The sequence below is a fragment of the Podarcis erhardii genome (genome assembly GCF_964252035.2).
Source record: "Podarcis erhardii genome assembly, chromosome: 12".
NCBI lineage: Eukaryota > Metazoa > Chordata > Lepidosauria > Squamata > Lacertidae > Podarcis > Podarcis erhardii.
The window spans coordinates 3,980,709-4,002,408 of NC_138513.1; the positions used below are offsets into that span (position 1 = coordinate 3,980,709).

The 21,700-nt window shown below is 50.5% G+C and overlaps 1 protein-coding gene and 2 long non-coding RNA genes across 3 annotated transcripts in view; 2 read left to right on the top strand and 1 right to left on the bottom strand.

Moving 5' to 3' along the window:
- CCDC12 (coiled-coil domain containing 12) overlaps positions 1-8,933 on the top strand; it is a 36,279-nt gene extending 27,346 nt beyond the window's left edge. Inside the window, exons 3-7 of the mRNA XM_081834590.1 lie at positions 1,714-1,793; positions 3,863-3,924; positions 4,055-4,089; positions 6,214-6,290; positions 7,526-8,933. Coding sequence (XP_081690716.1) covers positions 1,714-1,793; positions 3,863-3,924; positions 4,055-4,089; positions 6,214-6,290; positions 7,526-7,605 — 334 coding nt within the window. The 3' untranslated portion in view covers positions 7,606-8,933. The remainder of the gene's footprint in view (positions 1-1,713; positions 1,794-3,862; positions 3,925-4,054; positions 4,090-6,213; positions 6,291-7,525) is intronic.
- A 1,585-nt stretch (positions 8,934-10,518) lies between these two features.
- On the top strand, positions 10,519-14,293 carry LOC309326069. Its single transcript, XR_014150093.1, has 2 exons — positions 10,519-11,373; positions 13,497-14,293. It is a non-coding gene; the product is annotated as an uncharacterized lncRNA (long non-coding RNA).
- A 144-nt stretch (positions 14,294-14,437) lies between these two features.
- LOC309326087 lies at positions 14,438-21,131 on the bottom strand. Its single transcript, XR_014150126.1, has 3 exons — positions 20,937-21,131; positions 17,843-18,042; positions 14,438-16,432 (listed from the first exon to the last, which is right to left on the bottom strand). It is a non-coding gene; the product is annotated as an uncharacterized lncRNA (long non-coding RNA).
- Positions 21,132-21,700: the final 569 nt, after the last annotated feature.

Here is a 21,700-nt window from a genome sequence, read left to right on the forward strand (position 1 = left end):
GCGACTGATGCCAACAGACATCGGCACACTTAGGGACCCGCAGAGTCTTCGCAGTTTGCATAAAAGAACTCAGCGACTCAGCATTTTGGCTAATCTACTTTATTTACATACAGACACACACGGAGCACTGCGACATGGCTTCCTCTCTTTCTAGCCTCAGACAGCAAAGAAAAAGATCAAAGGACAATAGTCCCACTTCACGGAACACAGGAACACAAACATCCTGTCTCTGTCATTTCCCACTCCGTGGAGTCAAAACATACACCGTCATGTGATGGACAACAATCCCACGACTGCAATTATGGAGCAGGAATTCTAACACTTTGCCCCAGCTTCTTTCTGCCCACTTAACCCTGTTGCCCCTTCAGCTTCCGACACCTTCTCTTCCCAATCCGCTCCCTCATTAGAAGAAGAAGAGTTTGGATTTGATATCCCCCTTTATCACTCCCCTTCAGGAGTCTCAAAGCGGCTAATATTCTCCTTTCCCTTCCTCCCCCACAACAAACACTCTGTGAGGTGAGTGGGGCTGAGAGACTTCAGAGAAGTGTGACTAGCCCAAGGTCACCCAGCAGCTGCATGTGGAGGAGCGGGGAAGCGAACCCGGTTCACCAGATTACGAGACTACCGCTCTTAACCACTACACCACACTGGCTCTGTAATTTATAAGACTGCAAGTGAAGATCTCATACTGTATCATTGTTTTCCCTGTGTGTGACATTTATTCTGCCCACGATGTTTCTTCCTGTCCTTGTCTGTCAGTCTTATTCCCTGTTGTCACTGCATATCATCACACTCCCTCTTCTCCCTCTGCCCATCTTCACCCCACCACCAACCCTCTGCTTCTGAGCTTTCTTCCCTTGGGGATTCCCCAGCTGATGCCTTCTTCCACTCCTCTACAGCCAGCCAGTCCAGGACACCCCAGGCAAATACTGTATTTTTCGCTCTATAAGACGGCACTTTTCCCCCTTCAAAAATTAAGGGGAAATGTGTGTGCATCTTATGGAGCGAATGCAGGCTCCTTGGCTTCAGCAATAGCAACGCGAAGCCTCTGAAGCGCAGAGGGAGAGCTCCCCCCATGCTCCGGAGGCTTCGTGTTGCTTTCGCTGAAGCCCCCGGAGCGCAGCAGAAACTGCTGCGCTCCAGGGGCTTCAGGCAGCTATCCGCAAACCTTCGGAGCACAGCAGGAGTTCCCGCTGCGCTCCGAAGGCTTGCGGATAGCCGCCTGAAGCCTGGAGAGCGAGAGGGGTCGGTGCACACGGATCCCTCTTGCTCTCCAGGCTTCGCTGGAGAGGCGCTCTACAGTTTTCCCTCTCTGCGCAGCGCCCCTCCAGCGAAGTGGGAGAAGAAATGGAAGGCACTCCGTTTCTCCCACCGCTTCGCTGAAGGGGCGCTGCGCAGAGAGGGGGAGAAATCCCCCCCCCCCGTTCTCCCCCTCCTATGGTCCGGTGCGTCCTATAGAGCGAAAAATACGGTACCTGCTTGGGCCCCGAACAATCCATGCTTTCGGCCCGCTGCTCCTTGGGTCAAGCACCAGGCACAGGCTCTCCTTCCTAGGACCCCATTGCCATTCTCTCACCCTCAAAACTACCCCTACCAGGCAGAACGAGCCGCTCTTTGCTGGACACCAAGCAAGTGGCCTTTGTCGGAGGCTGATGGGTAGCCGTGTGTGACATCAGACTGAAGCTTCCCTCTTTTCTTCTTTCCCCTTTCCAGGGAGCTCAAGTTGCGGAATTACACTCCGGAAGACGAAGAACTCAAGGGGCGGGTGGTGCCCAAAGCGAAGCCCGCCTCAGGTGAGTGGGCATCCAGAACCTCTTCTGAAATGGACCACAGCATCTTTCTTGCAACAGCGGCCAATCAGGTGCCTTCTTGGGAAGCCCACAAAGAGGGGCAGACACACTCGTTCTTCTCCTGAGAGTCTGTGCAGTGTAGCAGTTGTCGAGTGTTGGGCTGGGACCCGGGAGACCAGAGTGCAAATCCCCATTGACTTTGGGCCAGTCCCAGTCTTTTAGCCGACCTCGCAGGGTCGTTGCGAGGATAAGATGAGGAGGGGGGAAACCTTGCACACCGCGTTGAGCTCCTTGGAGGAAAAAGGTGGGATATAAACACAATAAGTAAAAATAAAAGAGAACGCACATGGAAGAATTGCTCCTTGCCTCTCAAATAATCAGTTGTTTGCAGGCAGCAAAAGACACTCCTGTTTGGTTGTCATGGCCGATAGCAAAGAAACTCCTACGTACCGTATTTTTCGCTCCATAAGACGCACCAGACCATAAGGCGCAGCTAGTTTTTAGAGGGGGAAATCAAGGGGAAAAATCTTATCCCCCCCCCCCAGCACCAAAGAGCAGCGGACAGGCTGCGTGCAGAGCTTCTGGGGCTGCTGGGGGAAGCCCGGGTTCTCCCCCCCCGCCCCAAATAGCAAAGAAGCCAAGACAGCGAGCAGGATCTATCCCGCTCGCTATCTTGGCTTCTGCCATAGCCGCGCAGCCTCTCCCAGCCGGAGGGGCTGCGCGCGGCTATGGCAATACCCCCACCTCCCGCAAAAGCCCACAGGAGCCGCGCACCCTTTAAGGAGCGCGCGGCTCCTGCGGGCTTTTCTACGAGGAGGGAGAAGGGACTGACTGGCTGCATCAGTCCCTTCTCCATCCTGGGGAAAAGCCCGCAAGAGCCGTGCGGAGCTTGTGTGCGGCTCTTGGGGGCTTTTCCTGCCTGCCTCCCCCCTGCATTCACTCCATAACATACACACACACACATCTCCCCTTACTTTTTAGGAGGGAAAAAGTGTGTCTTATGGAGCGACAAATACGGTAGTTCTCCGGACAGATCCAAGGAAGTCCTTCAGACCAAGTTTAGCTAAGCTATGAAGTTTGCTGTTGCAGGAGGCAATGAAGACCACCAACCTAGATGTCTTTAAAATAGTGTTGGGCAAATTCATGGCGGAGGAGAGGGCTATTGATGACGATTCTCTGCCTCCACTGTCAGGGGCACTGATGCTTCTGAATATCACTTGCCATTGGCAACCACCCAGAAGGCTCTGTTTACATTCTTTGTCATTGATTAGACTTCTTATTCAGGAATTTGGCTGACCAAAACAAGGACTGCGTCTCTGCAGAGTTGCTTCTAACCTGACCTTGGGGAGGAGGAAGACTGTATGAACCAGAACAGATAAGCTTGCAGGAGTGATCAAAGCACTTCACGAGGGCCCTGCCAGACTATTTGAGGATTGGTCCTTCCTTTTCTGAACACGGGAATTAAGCGTGCACCTGTGTCTCACCCACAAACTGGCTTTTTGTGTCTTTCCCCCAAGGCGTTTTGGGAATTGTAGTACCGCTGGAGAACTAGCGTTCTCTTGCAGAAATCTTAGTGTCTTAGACACTTAGGGAAATCCGTCTTGCAAAGGAACTCAAAAAACGAAAAACTCTTTCGTTTTGCGAGTTTTTCGTCTTAGGAGGCATTCGTCTTGCGAGGTACCACTGTACTTGAGTCTTGCCATGGCAGCTTAAGTTTCTGCCCTCGGTTCATCTGATAGGGGAGGGATTCCAGTTGAGGTTCTTAATGACTAGGCCAGCGTTGGCCAACCTGGTGCCCTCTCCAGGTGTTTCGGACTACAACTCCCATTGGCCCTGTTGATGTCCAAAAGGTCTGGAGAGGGCACCGGGTTGGCCAAGGCTTGTGGCCTTGTCTTTGTGCTCTCCAGCATGCATGTTGTTCATCGCATGCTTCCACCAGGGACTCCCAGAGAGCTTCTCTCCCTCTGTGACCTTCAGTGGACCTTACCTGTCCCTGCACACACACCCCTGACCCTCCTTCCCACCTGTGCTAAAATCGCCGTAACATCCTTCTGGCTCCTTCTGCCCCCTAGTGGAAGACAAGGTGAAAGAGCAGCTGGAGGCTGCGAAGCCCGAGCCCATCATCGAAGAAGTGGTAAGTCTGAAACGTTTGGTGCTTCAAACGAAACTGTTTTTAAAAGCCCCGCCTGTTTTGTTACAAAGCTGATTAGTAGTGGCTCTTAACAAGGGATTCTTTTGTGTTCCTCCCCTCTCCACTTTCCCAGGACTTGGCAAATCTTGCGCCCAGGAAACCTGACTGGTGAGTATGAAGCTCTGAATGGGGTTTCCGGGGCGACTGCACAAATTATTTGGGGATAAAATGCCTGCAAGGTTGCTTAGCTTTTATATTATTAGCAGTACAGTGGTCCCTTGGGCTACAGATGCTTCAGGTTACAGACGCTTCAGGTTACAGACTCGGCTAACCCAGAAATAGTACCTTGGGTTAAGAACTTTGCTTCGGGATGAGAACAGAAATCGTGTGGCGGTGGCAGCGGGAGGCCCCATTAGCTAAAGTGGTGCTTCAGGTTAAGAACAGTTTCAGGTTAAGAACGGACCTCCAGAACGAATTAAGTTCTTAACCCGAGGTACCACTGTATTAATATTAGCGTAATGCCCTTCATCTGTAGATCTCACGGCCGCTCACGACATAAAAATGCAATATAAAAACACAAAATACATAATAAAAATAAGAATAAAAACAAACCAATAATATACTCCTCCACAACGTAATTAAATGGGGATTGGGTTAGAAACCTACCCCAAGTGCCACTGGAAAATTCAGGACAGAGAAAATAGTTCTTCACAAAGTGGTTTTGGGGGTTTGTGCCATTTTAATAGAAGCATGAGATTGTAGAGCTGGAAGGGGAACCCAAGGGCCATCTAGTCTAGCCCCCAGGAAGCACAATTAAAGAATCTCTGGCAGATAGCTGTCAAACCCCTATCCAATGAAGGATGGCCCAGCACCTTCCAAGGGAGTCCCTTCCACTGTTGAGTGGCTCTTACTGTCAGAAAGTTCTTCCTGATGTTTAGTTGGAGTCATTTGAATCCATGCGTCTGGGTCCTCGCCTCCGGAGCTTGCTCCGTCTTCCATGACAGCCCCTCAGATATTTGAAGGTGGCTAAGCATATCCACGGTTGGCGCTGTGGGTTAAACCACAGAGCCTAGGACTTGCCGATCAGAAGGTTGGCGGTTTGAATCCCCGTCACGGGGTGAGCTCCTGTTGTTTGGTCCCTGCTCCTGCCAACCTAGCAGTTCAAAAGCACCTCAAAGTGCAAGTAGATAAATAGGTACCTCTCTGGCGGGAAGGTAAATAGCGTTTCCATGCGCTGCTCTGGTTCACCAGAAGTGGCTTAGTCATGCTGGCCACATGACCCGGAAGCTGTACGCCGGCTCCCTCGGCCAGTAAAGCGAGATGAGTGCCGCAACCCCAGAGTCGGCCACGACTGGACCTAATGGTCAGGGGTCCCTTTACCTTTACCTAAACATATCCACCTCCTCATAAGGCTTGGTTTCCAAACCCCTGATCATCTTGGTCGCCTTCCTCTGCACACCTTCCAGCTTGTCAACATCCTTCTTAAATTGTGGTACAGTGGTACCTTGCAAGACGAATGCCTCGTAAGACGAAAAACTCGCAAGACGAAAGAGTTTTTCGTTTTTTGAGTTGCTTGGCAAGACAGATTTCCCTATGGGCTTGCTTTGCAAGACGGAAACGTCTTGCAAGTTTGTTTCCTTTGTCTTGCAAGTTTGTTTCTTTTTTCTTAAAACCGTGCATTCACTTCGAGGAGCAACTCATAGCACGCGGTGTGGTAGCCTTTTTTGAGTTTTTTGAAGACTTTGGTACTTTTGAAGCTTTTCCAAAGTCCATGCTTTGCAAGACGAAAAAATCGCAAGACGAAAAAACTCGCGGAATGAATTAATTTCGTCTTGCGAGGCACCACTGTACCCAGAAGTGGACCCAGTATTCCAAGTGTGATCTGACCAAGGCAGAACTATTACTTCCCTTGATCTGGACGCTAGACTTCCATATGTTTCTATACATAATAGCTCTGGGTGTTCATTTATTTTGCACCCGGATTTTATAATGCAGTTCTCTGCCCTGGGCACTTTTGTTAATCAAGTGTGCCGTGAATCAAAATGTTTTCTCAAGGGACTGGCAATTCAGCCCGACCATTTCCTTCTCCTTTCTACTGAAGGGGTTTTCCGTTCTGCACAGCCTAGCCTAGGAGGAGCCCTAGTCCTCTTCTGATTTCCTCGCAGGTACTGCTGCCGCGTTGCCAAAGGAACTTGTAATCCTGAGGCTGGATAGGTGCCCTTCAGGGCTTTGGCCTCCCTGTCTCCTCCTTGGGCCTGGTCTCATTTTCTTTCCATTTCCCTCACTCCTCAGGGACTTGAAGCGAGACGTGGCTAAGAAACTGGAGAAGCTGGAGAAGCGAACCCAGAGGGCGATAGCCGAGCTAATAAGTGAGTGAGCGTCTGCGGGGAAATGTGTGAAGCAGTGCATGCAATGGATGGAGGCAGCCATTGCAGTGCTGAGCATCCCACAGGTCCCTTCGCCATCTAGTTTTGGCTTTCGCTCAGCCCTCTGTGCCTTGGTATCCTGGTGTCCCTGCCCCATTCCATAGGAAGCCGCCTTATACCAAGCCTGACGGCTGGTCCATCTAGCCCAGTTTGGTCTACACTGGCTGGCAGCTGCTCTCCAGTATTTCAGGCAAGAGTTTCTTCCAGCCCTACCTGTAGATGCCAGCAGGGGTTGAATCTGGGACCTCCTCCTTACAAGACAGATGGTCTCCCTCTTGAGTTGCAGCCCTTCCCCAGGGAAACTTAGCTCAGCTTGAATTCCGAATGTGGATTCTTGGCAGGCCAAGAGTCAGGTTGGCAAAGAAGCCAGAATGCTGTCTCCTGATGCTGCAACAAGCTCCCCATGTGTCACAGGACCAGGAGAGGCATGAAGCGAGAGGAGCAAAGGCAGGCACACCGGCATAGTCTGAGATTGCTTGTGGGAAACCCTGGAGAGGAGGAGACTTAGGCAGCTGTGTGAAGGCAGGGACCTTTAGTTTCTGCAACTGCCTCATAGGGGCAAGACCTCCTGAGAAAGGCTGCCGTGCTCATTAGGCCTGGCACTCCTGTGCAGATCCTGTATTTCTAAGAAAGAGTTAACGTCACCGGTCCTGAAAGACCTACATTGGCTCCCAGGACGTTTCCGAGCACAATTCAAAGTGTTGGTGTTGACCTTTAAAGCCCTAAACGTCTTCAAAGGCCCAGTAGACCTGAAGGAGCATCTCCACCCCCATCGTTCTGCCCGGACGCTGAGGTCCAGCTCCATGGGCCTTCTGGTGGTTCCCTCCCTGTGAGAAGCCAAGCTACAGGGAACGAGGCAGAGGGCCTTCTCGGTAGTGGCACCCGCCCTGTGGAACGCCCTCCCACCAGATGTCAAAGAGAAGAACAACTACCTGACATTTAGAAGACATCTGAAAGCAGCCCTGTTCAGGGAAGTTTTTAATATGTGACATTTTAATGTATTTTTAAACTTTGTTGGAAGCCACCCAGAGTGGCTGGCGAAACCCAGGCAGATGGGCGGGGTACAAATAATAAATTATTATTATTATTATTACTACTACTACTACGTGGTGTAGTTTACTGTGGGCTCGCTTCAGACAGGCAACAGTTGCTGAGTGGTGTTTCTGTTTCCCTCGCAGGAGAGAGGCTAAGAGGCCAGGAGGAAGATCTGGCGTCAGCGGTTGACTCAGCAAAGCAGGAGGGAAGCGATTCGGATTGAGGCAGCCCATCCGGCAGGCTCTCCTTTGCCCTGGGTGGCCCTTGTGCGAAACTTCTCTGACTCTGTGCTGGATGCAGGGCTGTGGAACGAGGGGATGAAACACGCTTGACACAAATCGGCAGAATGCAAGGGCCTGCCTGGTGTTTACGTCTTCTCCAGGCAGGCTTTTGCTTGGGGGTGTTGCTGGCAAGCAGACGAGTGGGGCAGAGGACTTTTCTCATGCAAGGGAGAACCAGGAAGATGGCCAAAGGTATGAGCCTGCAGAAGTGGGTCACAATCGCTTACAGAACTGTGTCCCTGTGGATACCTGCAGTACAACAGACATACCTGAAGAGGACCCAGGGAAAACCTCACCCATCCCAAAAAAACATCATAACATGAAATGCTGCATTTTAAATGAAATAGGAAATTCTCCCTTGTTGATTTTCATAATGCAAAAACACACAGGTGTTTAGAAAGTCCTCTGTCTCTTGCAGGCAAATTCCAGTATGCTTGGCAGACTTCCTTGAAGTGTCCCAGAAAGTCACGTTGGTCTTGAACAGCTGACTTGAATGTGGCTTATCCACATATCAAAGGGAGTTGGTCTCAGGGCAAGGACCCTGGATTCTGCCAACAGGCTCGCCTCTGGCAACTGCTAAGGGGCCTGTAGTTAGATTTAGATCAGATTTTCCATGTGTTTCAAAGGATGCTTCAAAATCCCCAGCCCAGCAGCTGTGAAGTGTGGCGCTGCAGGAGACACCCAGAAATGCAGCAGAGAGCTCTTTGCAAAGTTTCCATAGGAAGTCCCCGGCGCATTTGCCAATAATCTTCTCTCGAAGGCAGTTCCCTACCAGTAATGCCATGCCTCGACCTTGCGAAAGAACATAGCTGTCAACTTTTCCCTTTTCTTGCGAGGAATCCTATTTGGAATAAGGGAATTTCCCATAAAAAAAGGGAAACGTTGACAGCTATGCGAAAGAAAGACGAGACCCTCGTGCTCTCGGCTGACACAGGACCCCCTCCTTCCTCCAGTCCGGTGCGTGCCGCAGCCTAAGCGAAGACCCTTGCAGTTTGTGGCACGAGATTTCGGGTGGAGAATTTGAGGCTTGGCAAAAGAGCAAGATCGCTTTGAAAAATCTAACCCAGGAGTCCGCCCTTGCGAGAATTATTGGCTGTGATCAGGGAGTGTGTCGGGTTTTTTTCAGGGGGAACCAGGACCTAAGGCACTGGGCTGCCTCTTGTGGCCAAGACCCACAGTTCTGTAAGTGGTTGTGGTTGGAAAGGCCCTGTCCTTCTGAACCCCAGATCTCTAACCCCTATAGATAAGTTCTTCTTGCTGCTATCTGCTTGGACTAACCAGTTCTGAGCACATCCGACGCGGGGCAAGCAAGCAGGTGTCTCCTGGAACAGTTTTGTGGCCAGGCCACTTCTTTGTGGGTTGCTAAAATAACAACCTCTTTTGCCTTGCAGCCTGGGATGTTAATATTTCATTTTGACATGTTTTCAGATCTGCCCGCCAGCTCCCAACTTTGAAAAGTCAGTGCCACTCCTTGTGGCCATCTTCATGTTCTTTAATCGATTCACCTTCAGTCGTGCAGAGGTTTTTTTTTAAAAAATAAAATGTTCTAAAGATAATCCACAGTGCCTTGTATATTCTTTGATGTTCCTGGGTGATTAAATTAAAAACCCAACTGGGAGATGCACCATCTGACACAGTATTTCATGCATGGAATTTTTCTGGAGAGGAGAATAGCTCTGGGAAGCTGGATTAGGCCTCCCAGTCCATTGAGCCACAAGATATCAGGCAGACATTCTGTCTGGCAGGTGAAGGTGTGGTTGAGCCAATACTCCCATCTGCCTCTCAGGTAAAGTCGTTTTATTAAGTAAGGTCAATGACCAGTATCAAGACAAAAACACTGATTGTTGTTGTTGCTTAGTCGTTTAGTCGTGTCTGCCTCTTCGTGACCCCCTGGACCAGAGCATGCCAGGCACTTCTGTCTTCCACTGCCTCCCGCAGTTTGGTCAAACTCAGGCTGGTAGCTTCCAGAACACTGTCCAACCATCGTGTCCTCTGTCGTCCCCTTCTCCTTGTGCCCTCCATCTTTCCCAGCATCAGGGTCTTTTCCAGGGAGTCTTCTCTTCTCATGAGGTGGCCAAAGTCTTGGGGCCTCAGCTTCACGATCTGTCCTTCCAGTGAGCACTCAGGGCTGATTTCCTTCAGAATGGATAGGTTTGATCTTGCAGTCCATGGGACTCTCCTCCAGCACCATGATTCAAAAGCATCCATTCTTCGGCGATCAGCCTGCTTTATGCTCCAGCTCTCGCTGATTACAAAATTTAAAAGCCCAGGACAAGATAAAATGATATCACATTGCATATACATAAAAAAACCCCACAGTTCTAGGGGGTCATTTAACTGTCCAGAAACCCTTCTGACCTAGAAGTTTCCCATCGGTCGATATATATACGGTACTACTAATTCTGGGAGCTAATCGTTGCATGTTGTATTTTGATTACTCCTGCACAAAATTTGGCCACCTTGTACAGTGGAACCTTGGTTCCCAAACTTAATCCATTCCGGGAGTCTGTTCGATTCCCAAAACAGTTCGGGAGCCAAGGCATGGCTTCTGATTGGCTGCAGCAGCTTCCTGAAGCCAGTTGGAAGCTGGGCCGGGCGTTTGGCTTCCAAATCACGTTCGAAAACCACAACAATTATTTCTGGTTTTCGTTCATTCGTGAGCCAGAACGTTCGGCTCCCAAGGCGTTTGGGAGCCGAGGTTCCACTGTATATTATAACAGGATCTCTACCGAGCAACAAAGTGACAAGAAACTGATTGCAGCATCCAGTATATTTCTGGAGTAGTGACAGAATAATGCCTTGTTGTTTGGCCAGAGTCATAGGGACAGCACCTCTCCAAATATTTTTCCCAGCCTAACCTACTTTGCAGGGGACGCGGGTGGCGCTGTGGGTTAAACCACAGAGCCTAGGACCTGCTGATCAGAAGGTCGGCGGTTCGAATCCCTGCGACGGGGTGAGCTCCCGTAGCTCGGTCCCTGCTCCTGCCAACCTAGCAGTTCAAAAGCACATCAAAGTGCAAGTAGATAAATAGATACCGCTCCGGTGGAAAGGTAAACGGTGTTTCCGTGCGCTGCTCTGGTTCGCCAGAAGCGACTTAGTCATGCTGGCCACATGACCCGGAAGCTGTACGCTGGCTCCCTTGGCCAATAAAGCGAGATGAGCGCCGCAACCCCAGAGTCGGCCACAACTGGACCTAATGGTCCTTTACCTTAACCTACTTTGCAGGGAGGAAAAAGTTGGCAGAGGGAAAGCCATGTAGTTTCTTGGGGGAAAGTTTGGGTGTAACCGCAACTAAACTGAACAAAGGCTTGAGCAAAACACACAGGTTGCAAAATGGGCTGGGCCAGGAAGTGGCTGCTGTTAGCTGGTGAGGCAACCTGGTTGGGTAAACTCCGGGAAATGTAGATTTCGACAGGTTGCATGCAAAGCCCGTTTCCTGCTCGTCTCCCCGAAGAAGGAATTTCCTGCGGGAAGTCCAGAGCAGTGCCTTAAAAAGCGCTCAGGACCTGCCTTGTTCTCAGAAGACAAGACGCTCAGCCACCGAAGCACACATCCCAGGAATGATGCGAGGTCCGTGGTGGCTTTTCCTGATTGTCGGCGTCACCCTGGTGGTGGCTGCCATCTCTGAGGCTGAAGTGCCGGCCACAGAAGGAGGACCAACTTCGGAAGATGCACCTGAGAAGGAACAAGCCCACCTTGAGCGCCGGCAGGTAAGTCTGGGCGATGTATCTGAAGGAGAGACTTCAGGGTTAAGATCTCGGCTATCGGTGGTTGCTAGCCATGACGGCTCGGCTCTGCCTCCACAATTGGAAGCAAAACGTTTCTGAATCCCAGTTGCTGGAGACCGAAGGAGGGTTGAGGGATCTTGTGTTCGGATCCTGGTTTTTGGCTTCCCACAGGTATCTGGGTGGCCGTTGTGAGAACAGGATGCTGGACTAGATGGGCCACTGGCCTGATCCAGCAGCCTCTTACCTTTCTACCTCCACCCCCATCATTCTGCCCGGACGCTGAAGTCCAGTGCCGAGGGCCTTCTGGCGGTTTCCTCCCTGCGAGAAGCCAAGTTACAGGGAACCAGGCAGAGGGCCTTCTCGGTGGTGGCGCCTGCCCTGTGGAACACCCTCCCACCAGATGTCAAAGAGAAGAACAACTACCTGTCATTTAGAAGACATCTGAAGGCAGCCCTGCTAGGGAAGTTTTTAATGTGTGATATTTTGATGTATTTTTAATCTTTGTTGGAAGCCGCCCAGAGTGGCTGGGGAAACCCAGCCAGATGGGCGGGGTACAAATAATAAATCATTATTATAATTATTACGATCTCTCCAAGGGAGATGGCAGCATCTTGAACCACTCAGAGTTCGGCGTGACATGTAGCAATATTTTTACCGATCGGGCTTTGCTGTTCAACACAGCAAAAGGCTGAAAAAAGAACAATTACAGCAGATGGTGGACATCTTTCAATGATGAAAATCTGTGGGTTGGTTTGCAAAGTGCCATCGTGGTCCGGGAATAGGGTCCTGTTATTTGTGGCATTTTGGTTGCGGGCATGGTACAGTGGGGGGGGGGGAGTACTTGATCCCCTGCTAAATTTGCCCGTCTTCCCTCTGACAAAGAAATGACAAGCCCGTAATTTAATAGTAGGTTTATTATAGCTGTGAGAGACACAGAATAATGACAGGAAACCCCCCCCCCCCAGAAACCCAGAAGACGAAAGGCAGAGATTGATGTGCATTATAATGAGTGGAATAAGTATTTGATCCCTTTGCAAAAGACGACTTAGTACTTGGTGGCAAAACCCTTGTTGGCAATTACAGAGGTCAGATGTTTCTTGTAGGTGGCCACCAGGTTTGCACACATCTCAGGAGGTATTTTGTCCCCCTCCATGTTTGACGGTGGGGATAGTGTTCTTGGGATCATAGGCAGCATTCCTCCTCCTCCAAACATGGCGAGTTGAGTTGGTATATAAATTTCCCATTGGCTTTTTTCCCTAGAGAGCCAGTGTGGTGTAGTGGTTAAGAGCAGAAGTCTTGTAATCTGGGGAACCGGGTTCGCTTCCCCGCTCCTCCACATGCAGCTGCTGGGTGACCTTGGGCCAGTCACACTTCTCTGAAGTCTCTCAGCCCCACTCACCTCACAGAGTGTTTGTTGTGGGGGAGGAAGGGAAAGGAGAAGGTTAGCCGCTTTGAGACTCCTTAAAGGGAGTGAAAGGCGGGATATCAAATCCAAACTCTTCTTCTTCTTTTTTGCTGGCCCAAGTAGGACCAGCATGGATAGCTGGCTCTGGTGAATATCTGATGTTTCCTCCCTTTATGGTCTTGATTTATGGGCTACTGCTAAAATGAGGCTGCATTTTAAGCTGTATTTTAGTTAACTGTTTCTTTTTCCTTTTTTTCTATTACGTTTTATTGTACTTTATATTCAGTGTTAGCTGACCTGAGCCCCGCCCTGGCCAGGGAGGGTGGGGTATAAATAAACATTTATTACAGTCATACCTCAGGTTGTGAACGTGATCTGTGCGGGAGGCACGTTCACGACCCGTAGTGCCACGTCTGCGCACGTGCGTGATGCCATTTTGTGTTTCTGCGCATGCGCAAGCGCCGAAACCCGGAAGTAACCCATTCTGGTACTTCTGGGTTTGGCGTTGTCTGTAACCCAAAAATGCTCAACCTGCAGCGTTCGGAACCCGAGGTATAGCTGTATTATTATTTATTATTGTTATTAAATTCACTGTACGGAATTCTGATTCCAACTATGGGTTTCCTGGGAGAACCTGGCGGAGGGAACCCATTCTGCCTCTTACCTTCCCTCTTAATTCTTGGCATCTTTTGTCTATCAGGGAGCACGGGTCGCTAAAGCCTGGTGGAAAAAGTGGATACGGGAAAGTAGGAAGGAAGAGCCCCCGACCCCAAGGCCTGGGGTGTTTGGCCCGCTCAGAAATGAGACAAACACCGTGCATTGCAATACAACCGCAACACCTGGGAATGGAAGTCAGCCGGTCCTCACTCTCTCCACCTCCCCGCACTGACTGTTTCCAGTGGACCCTTAGCTCTGTAGCACCCTAAGCTTTTTCACGCCCAAACTGGATCCGCATGCCTGCATTTCTGTAACTTGCTCCTGGTAGTTAAGGCTATGTTGACTAAGGCTACGTTACACACACACACACACACTGTGTCGGAGGCAGATTGCCTCTGAACATCAGTTTCTGAGAATCGCAAACGAGGAGAGTCGCTGTCACGCTCAGATCCTGCTGGAGAACATCCCAAAATGAGCACCAGAGTGGCCACAGTGGGGAAAGGATGCTAGACCAGACAGGCCTTTTTAGATGCTTAGATCGCTTTCTTGACTTCAGCCACCGCCGGAGAAGGGCATCGAAGGAATATTCTCTCTTTCTAGATTATCTCACAGTCAGTGATAACCATCTTCGGGAGATTGCAGACTGCCCTTCCTTGTAGGTTTCTAAGGTTTTTTGGATGCCTGTCTGTCATGGATGCTTTTGCTGAGATTCCTGCATTGAAGGGGGGTTGGACTAGATGACCCTCAGGGTCCCTTTCCAACTCTACAATTCTGTGTTTCATTGTCTTGTTATATGGAGCTTCTAATTTTATAGCAATAAACACTATTACTGGCAAGGCATTACTTGTGTGTTACCTTGTGTCAATACACCGGATTAGATCCACTAATCTGGATCAGGACCTGGCAGAAAGGTGGTGTGTGTGTGTGTGTGTGTGTGTATTGCACAGATGCTGGAACAACTCGCACAGATTGATTAATTGCACAGATGGTGGAACAACTCGCTTGGCCCGATTCCCTCTGTGTCATGAAGCAATGACCGGTGAGTGGTGAAAGCCGTCTCTTCTGCATTGCTGAACTGCAGAATTAAATTGTGGCGCACAGGGCGGAGGTGGGGTGCGCCGCCTGTCATGGGATGTTAAAATGCATGCACCACTGATCAATAGGAAGACGAACTGCCGCGCCATGATAAAACACTATTAACAGAAGCATTGATACAATTCCATAGGCTGGGGTCTCCAAGCCCTGCTTCTAGCGTATCCAGAAGCAGAGAGACAGGCAGACACAGAAGCTGCACAGTTGAGGGAGGAGCTACCCAGCTACGAGATAGTAGCTAAGCAACCAGAAGGGAGGGAGCAGCTGGGCAAGACATCAATTGAGAGTAGGGGGAACCCCAAACTTGGAGGTTCAAGCGTGTCAGAGAACAAAGGAGACGTGGGGGGGAGAGACTTGTCATTGGCATGCTTCTTGCTGTGGAAGTGGGCAGGAGTCAGAGTAGGCAACTGATCTTCAGGGTTGCCTGTTTCTGCTTGCAACATAATGCTGTAATAAAAGGACTATAAATCTACCAGATGCTCGTTAATTCTTATTGGTAAGCCACCAGAAGGGAGAGGGGAACTCCAGTACTTGACGCTATCTCTCATGCAGCCACAGCCCTTGAAAACCCTTAAAGGTAAAGGGACCCCTGACCATTAGGTCCATTCGTGGCTGACTCTGGGGTTGCAGTGCTCATCTCGCTTTATTGGCTAAGGGAGCCGGCGTACAGCTTCCGGGTCATGTGGCCAGCATGACTAAGCCGCTTCTGGCGAACCATAGCAGCACACGGAAACGCCGTTTACCTTCCTGCCGGAGTGGTACCTATTTATTTACTTGCACTTTGATGTGCTCTCGAACTGCTAGGTTGGCAGGAGCAGGGACCAAGCAACGGGAGCTCACCCCGTTGCAGGGATTCGAACTGCCGACCTTCTGATTGGCAAGTCCTAGGCTCTGTGGTTTAACCCATAGCGCCACCTGCATCCCTTGAAAACCCTTACACCTATTTTCTTACTGTACGTGAAGAGCCCTCCTCGCACCTTACCTGGAGTTGTTTCAGCTACTCGGTTCCTGATAAGCTGTTTCTCACCAGTTTTGTGGCGGTCCACATTCTTGTGGCACTGGCCTCCCAGATAATGACCCCAACAGAAATCCCACGTCAGTAGGAAGGCTGAACCAACCTAGCATCTTTGGGAATGCAGGGATTTGCTGGTTGCCCTGCCCGGGTGTTGATGTTTTTTGCCTTGTTCTTTTAAGGATCCAAAGGCAGTAAGCACTCTTACGGGCGAGGATTTATTAATGAGAGAAGTGACAAGGTGCACGTACGTCTAAACGAAACCTAAGCAGAGACAGAAGTACCTAGGCAAAAATGAACGAAAAATGTGGAATAGTGTTGCTCGTGCTCCTTCTGTTGCTGCTGGGGGAAACGGCTGGTGGGTATTGGCGACGGGCAGGTCCCCTCGTAGCCGAAGCTGGAAGATGCTTAACTCAATCCTGGGTGGGTTTGACGCTGGGCTCCCTCCAGCCCTCCGAGAAACCGCCTGTCCGTGTAGAAAGCATTGAACTTTGTGGACCGATGGTCTGATTCCGTGGGAGGCAGCCTCTGTGCAAAGTGTGCTTGGCAAGTTTTAAAAGGAAGCGTCGTGGCGAACCTCTCCAGGAGATGGAGAGGCAATGTTCTGGCGTTGCTGCGCCATTGCGCCAAGATTGGCCGCTCTCGTTCGCATTTCCCGGACCGGTTTGTGCGCGTCTTAGGAGGCTGGTTTGGGGGAGAGAAGAGAGGCTACAAAGGATGCCTTGCTAGCTGCCATGATGGTTGCAAGCGCCTCTTGGCGGATGAAGGCGATGGGGATGGATCAAACTGGTCCTGCACCCGGACTTCCACCGGACGTCCCAGTGCCCTTTGACGCATCTGGCCACATAGCACATGCCGTGAATCACCTTCGCTTCCTGCAGCGGAAAGATCCGTGGGAGGCGGTGAGAAGGGGAAGAGGCCGCCAACAGCAGCTGGAACAGGATTAGGCAAACTCGGCCCTCCAGCTGTTTTGGGACTACAACTCCCATCACCCCTAGCTAACAGGGATGATGGGAGTTGTAGTCCCCCAAAAAGCTGGAGGGCCGAGTTTGCCTATTCCTGAACTAGAACTTGATAATGCACAGAAGGGGAAGTTCCAACGGAGGAGGAATGGCTTAGGAAACTGATGGGCTATGCTGGAATGGACTGCAAAAACGAAGGGGACGTAATGGCAAAATGTTTAAGGGAGAGTGGAGACCACGGGTGGATTATCTGTCAAATTATCACCCATACATGAAGTTGCTGGCAGAGAATATTACTACTATTATTATTAATTTTATTATTTATACCCCACCAATCTGGCTGGGTTTCCCCAGCCACTCTAGGTGGCTCCCAACATCAAACATTAAAAACTTCCCTAAACAGGGCTGCCTTCAGATGCCTTCTAAAAGTCAGATAGTGATTTATTTCCTTGACATCTGATGGGAGGGTGTTCCTCAGGGCAGGCGCCACTACTGAGAAGGCCCTCTGCCCGCTTATATTGAAATATAAGCAGTGGATTCTATGATTATCAAAAGAATGACAGCGGGATTTAGAAAATTAAAACGTGTTGTAAAACAGCAAAAAGAAGTAAAAACAAACATTGGGAATGGAGGGGTTCGAAGTCAATAACACACAGAGACACACACGGGGGGGGAGGAATGTTTTTGGAGATTTAATTAAAATGATATGGAAAGAAAGAGAATGGGAAGAGGCCAGGTGGTCATTCAAGGGGTGGGATTTCCGAGTCCCCAATGAGGGTCAGGTTCAAGGAGGGCCATTTGTCTTCTGTTCGTGGCCCCCCGATGTGGTTCAAAGGTTGCAGCGGCAGAACCGAGAAGCCGAGCCTAGCCTTGCTTTCGGTTTCCGGCAATGCGCCACACTGATGCTAAGTCACGGGCATTGTGGGAAATCATTAGAATGGCTTACCTGCCTGCTCAGGATGCCAAGCCAGAGGTGGAGGGGGGAATGAAGGGGTCCCAAGGCAGGTGTTGGTGTCCTGGCAAGTGCCTTAGGATGCTGAGTACTAGTGCAGGATTCCTCCCCTCCCTCAAGACAGACGGATGCCAACAAGATTACTGCAATACGCTATATTTGGGGCTGCCCCTGTGCTTGGTTCAGAAGCTGCCTCTAGTACAGAGTGCAACAGCTAAATGGGTGCTCAGTGAGACCCTGGCAGGACACAAACATCTCACCTAGGTGAAACAGCGGCCCAGGCTGCCTATGAGCTAGAAAGTCATTTCCAAGTTTCTATTTCAAACAACTTGGTGCCCCAGAGAGCCTGCTCATCTGCTCTGTGCCCTCACCTGTGCCTCCTGCTTGGCTGCATCCCTGGGGCTGCCATCGCCTGCCCCTCTTGAATTTGTGTCTTCTGATGGGGTGGCAGCCCCTCTCAGCACCAAGCCCACCACTAGCACCAGCAGCAGCCAGAAGCACCGCATCGCCCTCGAGGCGCTCCGAGGCGCCACACGACTCTTCACGTCCGGATTTGGGAGGGGAGAAGCTCCTGTTGGTGGAGGAGGAATTGCAGGGAGAGAATGAAAATCAGGGGCAGGGGTTTAAGGACCAAGGAAGTTCCCTGAAACATCGCCTTTGCCTAGGGGAGCTGGAAAGGGGAACAAAGGCAGCAGCTAAGTTGGGGAGGAGTACAGAAAGCCCACAACCTATAAAGCCTTAAACGGTTCAGGACCCCAACACTTCAAGGATCCCCTCTCCCCTTATGAACCTACCCGGACCCTGAGATCATCTTCTGAGGCCCTTCTTCATGTGCCTCCTCCTCGAGAGGTCCGGAAGGTGGCAACACAAGAACAGGGCCTTTTCTGCAGTGGCTCCCCATCTGTGGGATGCTCTTCCTAGGGAAGTTTGCCTGGTGGCTTCATTATACATCTTTAGGCACCAAGCAAAAACCTTCCTTTTTAACGAGGCCTTTGGTTGACCCAACTTACACCCTATGCCCTTTTAAAATGTGTTTTTTTTTGGGGGGGAGAGCTATTTGGTTGTTGTTTTTATTCTTGTTAGGTCTTTTGTGGTTTTATATCTTGATTTTACTCTGTGAACTGCCCTGAGACCCCCAGGTATAGGGTGGTACCGTATTTTTCGTTCTATAGGACGCACTTTTTCCGTTCCAAAAATAAAGGGGAAAAGTGTGTGCGTCCTATGGAGCGAATGCAGGCTTTCACTGAAGCCTGGAGAGCGAGAGGGGTCGGTGTGCACCATTCCAGGCTTCAGGAAGCTATCCGCAAGCTAGCGGAGCCCGGCAGGAACTCCCGCTGGGCTCTGCAAGCTTGCGGACAGCTGCCTGCAGCCCAAAGCCCGGGGAGCGTGGCGCTGTGCACTCCGGGCTTCGGGCAGTTCTCCGCAAGCCTGCGGAGCCCGGCGGGAGTTCCTGCCAGGCTCCCAAGGCTTGCGGATAGCAGCCTGCTGTCCCCAGAGCCGAAACAGCGAGACGGGGTGCTACGCAGCCCTCCGTCTCGCTGTTCCAGCTTCGGGAGGGCTGCGCAAAGCCTCCGCAGGGCGGCGGGGTGAAGGCACCCCACCGCCCTGCAGAGGCTACAAAGGATGTCCTCGAAGCCTCAAGCCTTTGGAGTGCAGCTGCGCTCTAAAGGCTTCAGGGATCTTTGAGGCTGGCGGTAGGGGAAAGCAGAGCTTCCCGCCAGCCCCACAAGCTCGGGGGGCAGTGGCAAGGCCTGCTCTTGAACACACCTTGAACGTACCTTGTTTTTGAGGGGGAGAACAAGAAAAAAATCCCCCCCATTCTCCCCCTCCTATGGTCCGGTGCGTCCTATGGTCCAGTGCGTCCAATAGAGCGAAAAATACGGTATATAAATTCAACAACAACAACAATTTGCTGGTGGTTTTTTCACTTTTTTAGAAAATGGCTCCGTTTTTGGTCTTCCTGACTTCAAGTTTTTTTGGGGGGAAACGAACCTTTGCATAAGTTGCAGGCTTACTGTATGACAAAAGTAATACGGGATGATTTAGTATTAGCAGTTGTATTAATCTGAGCAGTAGGACCAATTATCCGTACCCTTGGGAGCATCTTCCAATGGTCAGTTTCCTTCCAAAGACCATTACAGGTTCTATGCTGTGCTGATGCCTGATTATCGTCTTCCAAAGCAACTACAGTGGTACCTCGGGTTACATACGCTTCAGGTTACAGACTCCACTAACCCAGAAATAGTACCTTGGGTTAAGAACTTTGCTTCAGGATGAGAACAGAAATCGCGCGGCGGCAGTGGGAGGCCCCATTAGCTAAAGCGGTGCTTCAGGTTAAGAACAGTTTCAGGTTAAGAACAGACCTCTGGAACGAATTAAGTATGTAACCAGAGGTACCATTGTACTCTATTCCGAACTTAAAAATGGAAAGCGTAATGCTGGTGGTCAACAAAAAAGGTTTAAAGACTCTCTCAAGGCAAATCTTAAAAGATGTACAGTAGTAGTAAATGGTCAAAGGCCTGGAAACGATGCCTTATGAGGAATGACTAAGGGAGCTGGGCATGTTTAGCCTGGAGAAGAGGAGGTTAAGGGGTGATATGATAGCCATGTTCAAATATATAAAAGGATGTCACATAGAGGAGGGAGAAAGGTTGTTTTCTGCTGCTCCAGAGAAGCGGACACGGAGCAATGGATCCAAACTACAAGAAAAGAAGATTCCACCTAAACATTAGGAAGAACTTCCTGACAGTAAGAGCTGTTTGACAGTGGAATTTGCTGCCAAGGAGTGTGGTGGAGTCTCCTCCTTTGGAGGTCTGTAAGCAGAGGCTTGACAACCATATGTCAGGAGTGCTCTGATGGTGTTTCCTGCTTGGCAGGGGGTTGGACTCGATGGCCCTTGTGGTCTCTTCCAACTCTATGATTCTAGGATTCTAGTATAAACACCTACAACTGGGAAACACTGGCCTGCGAGTGCTCCAGTTGGAGAACAGCCTTTCCCAAAGGTGTCATGGGCTTTGAAGACACTCAAACTCAGGACGCAAGGGAGAAAGGTGCTAAGAGGAAGGCATGCTTGGCAAATCCACACCATGATCAACTCCCGCCCGGAAACCTATGTCCCCACTGTGGAAGGATGTGTGGATCCAGAATTGGCCTCCACAGTCGCTTACGGACTCACTGTTAAAACCGTGTTTATGGAAGACAATCTTACTGGACTACGAGGGTTCGCCATAGAAAGAAGACAAGTCAGGAGGAAGAACTCTAAAATTCTATGATTCTGGGAGAGGGGAGTCACAGCATCAAGCCAAGCTTGGCCCTGGCACCTTTCTGTATGGGGAATCTCCACCCCATAGACTTAATTAGGTCCATTGGGCTCCTGAGGCCATTTGGCCAAGCCACGCTAACTTGCCCGGCCCCTGATGCCACTTGTGGGGCAGGGAAGATCACAGCTGGGCCCACGGGACTCACCCTGTACTCCGGCAGACGCAAACGTCAGCTGATCTGCAGCGCAGGGAGACGCAGGTGACCCGGCAGCATTGTGATGTCAGGTGATTGGCAGGTGTGTGGCCCCGCCCACCTGCCCAGCTGGGTGGAGGTGAGAGATAGTAATCCAGTCCACCAAACGGGTTCAGTCCCACATCTCTGGCGCAAAACTGAAAGGAATAATAATAATAATAATAATAATAATAATAATAATAATAATAATAATAATTTACTATTTGTACCCCGCCCATCTGGCTGGGTTTCCCCAGCCCCTCTGGGCGGCTTCCACAGAGACCAAAAATGCACTAAAATGTCACACATTAAAAACTTCCCTGAACAGGGCTGCCTTAAGATGTCTTCTGAATGTCAGGTAGTTGTTTATCGCTTTGACATCTGGTGGGAAGGCGTTCCACGGGGCAGGTGCCACCACTGAGAAGGCCCTCTGCCTGGTTCCCTGTAGCTTTGCTTCTCGCAGTGAGGGAACCACCAGAAGGCCCTCGGAGCTGGACCTCAGCGTCCGGGCAGAACGATGGGGGTGGAGACGCTCCTTCAGGTATACTGGGCCAAGGCCGTTTAGGGCTTGAAAGTTCAGCACCAACACTTTGAATTAAGAACGGGAAAGATTAGATGGCTGAATAAGCTGAAGAATTTGGGCAAACATGTCCCTCTTGTGGCCACTGGCCATGTGCGAATGAATCACCGAAGATCAAACTCAGCTGGCAATTCCGTCAATCGATCTGTCATTTATT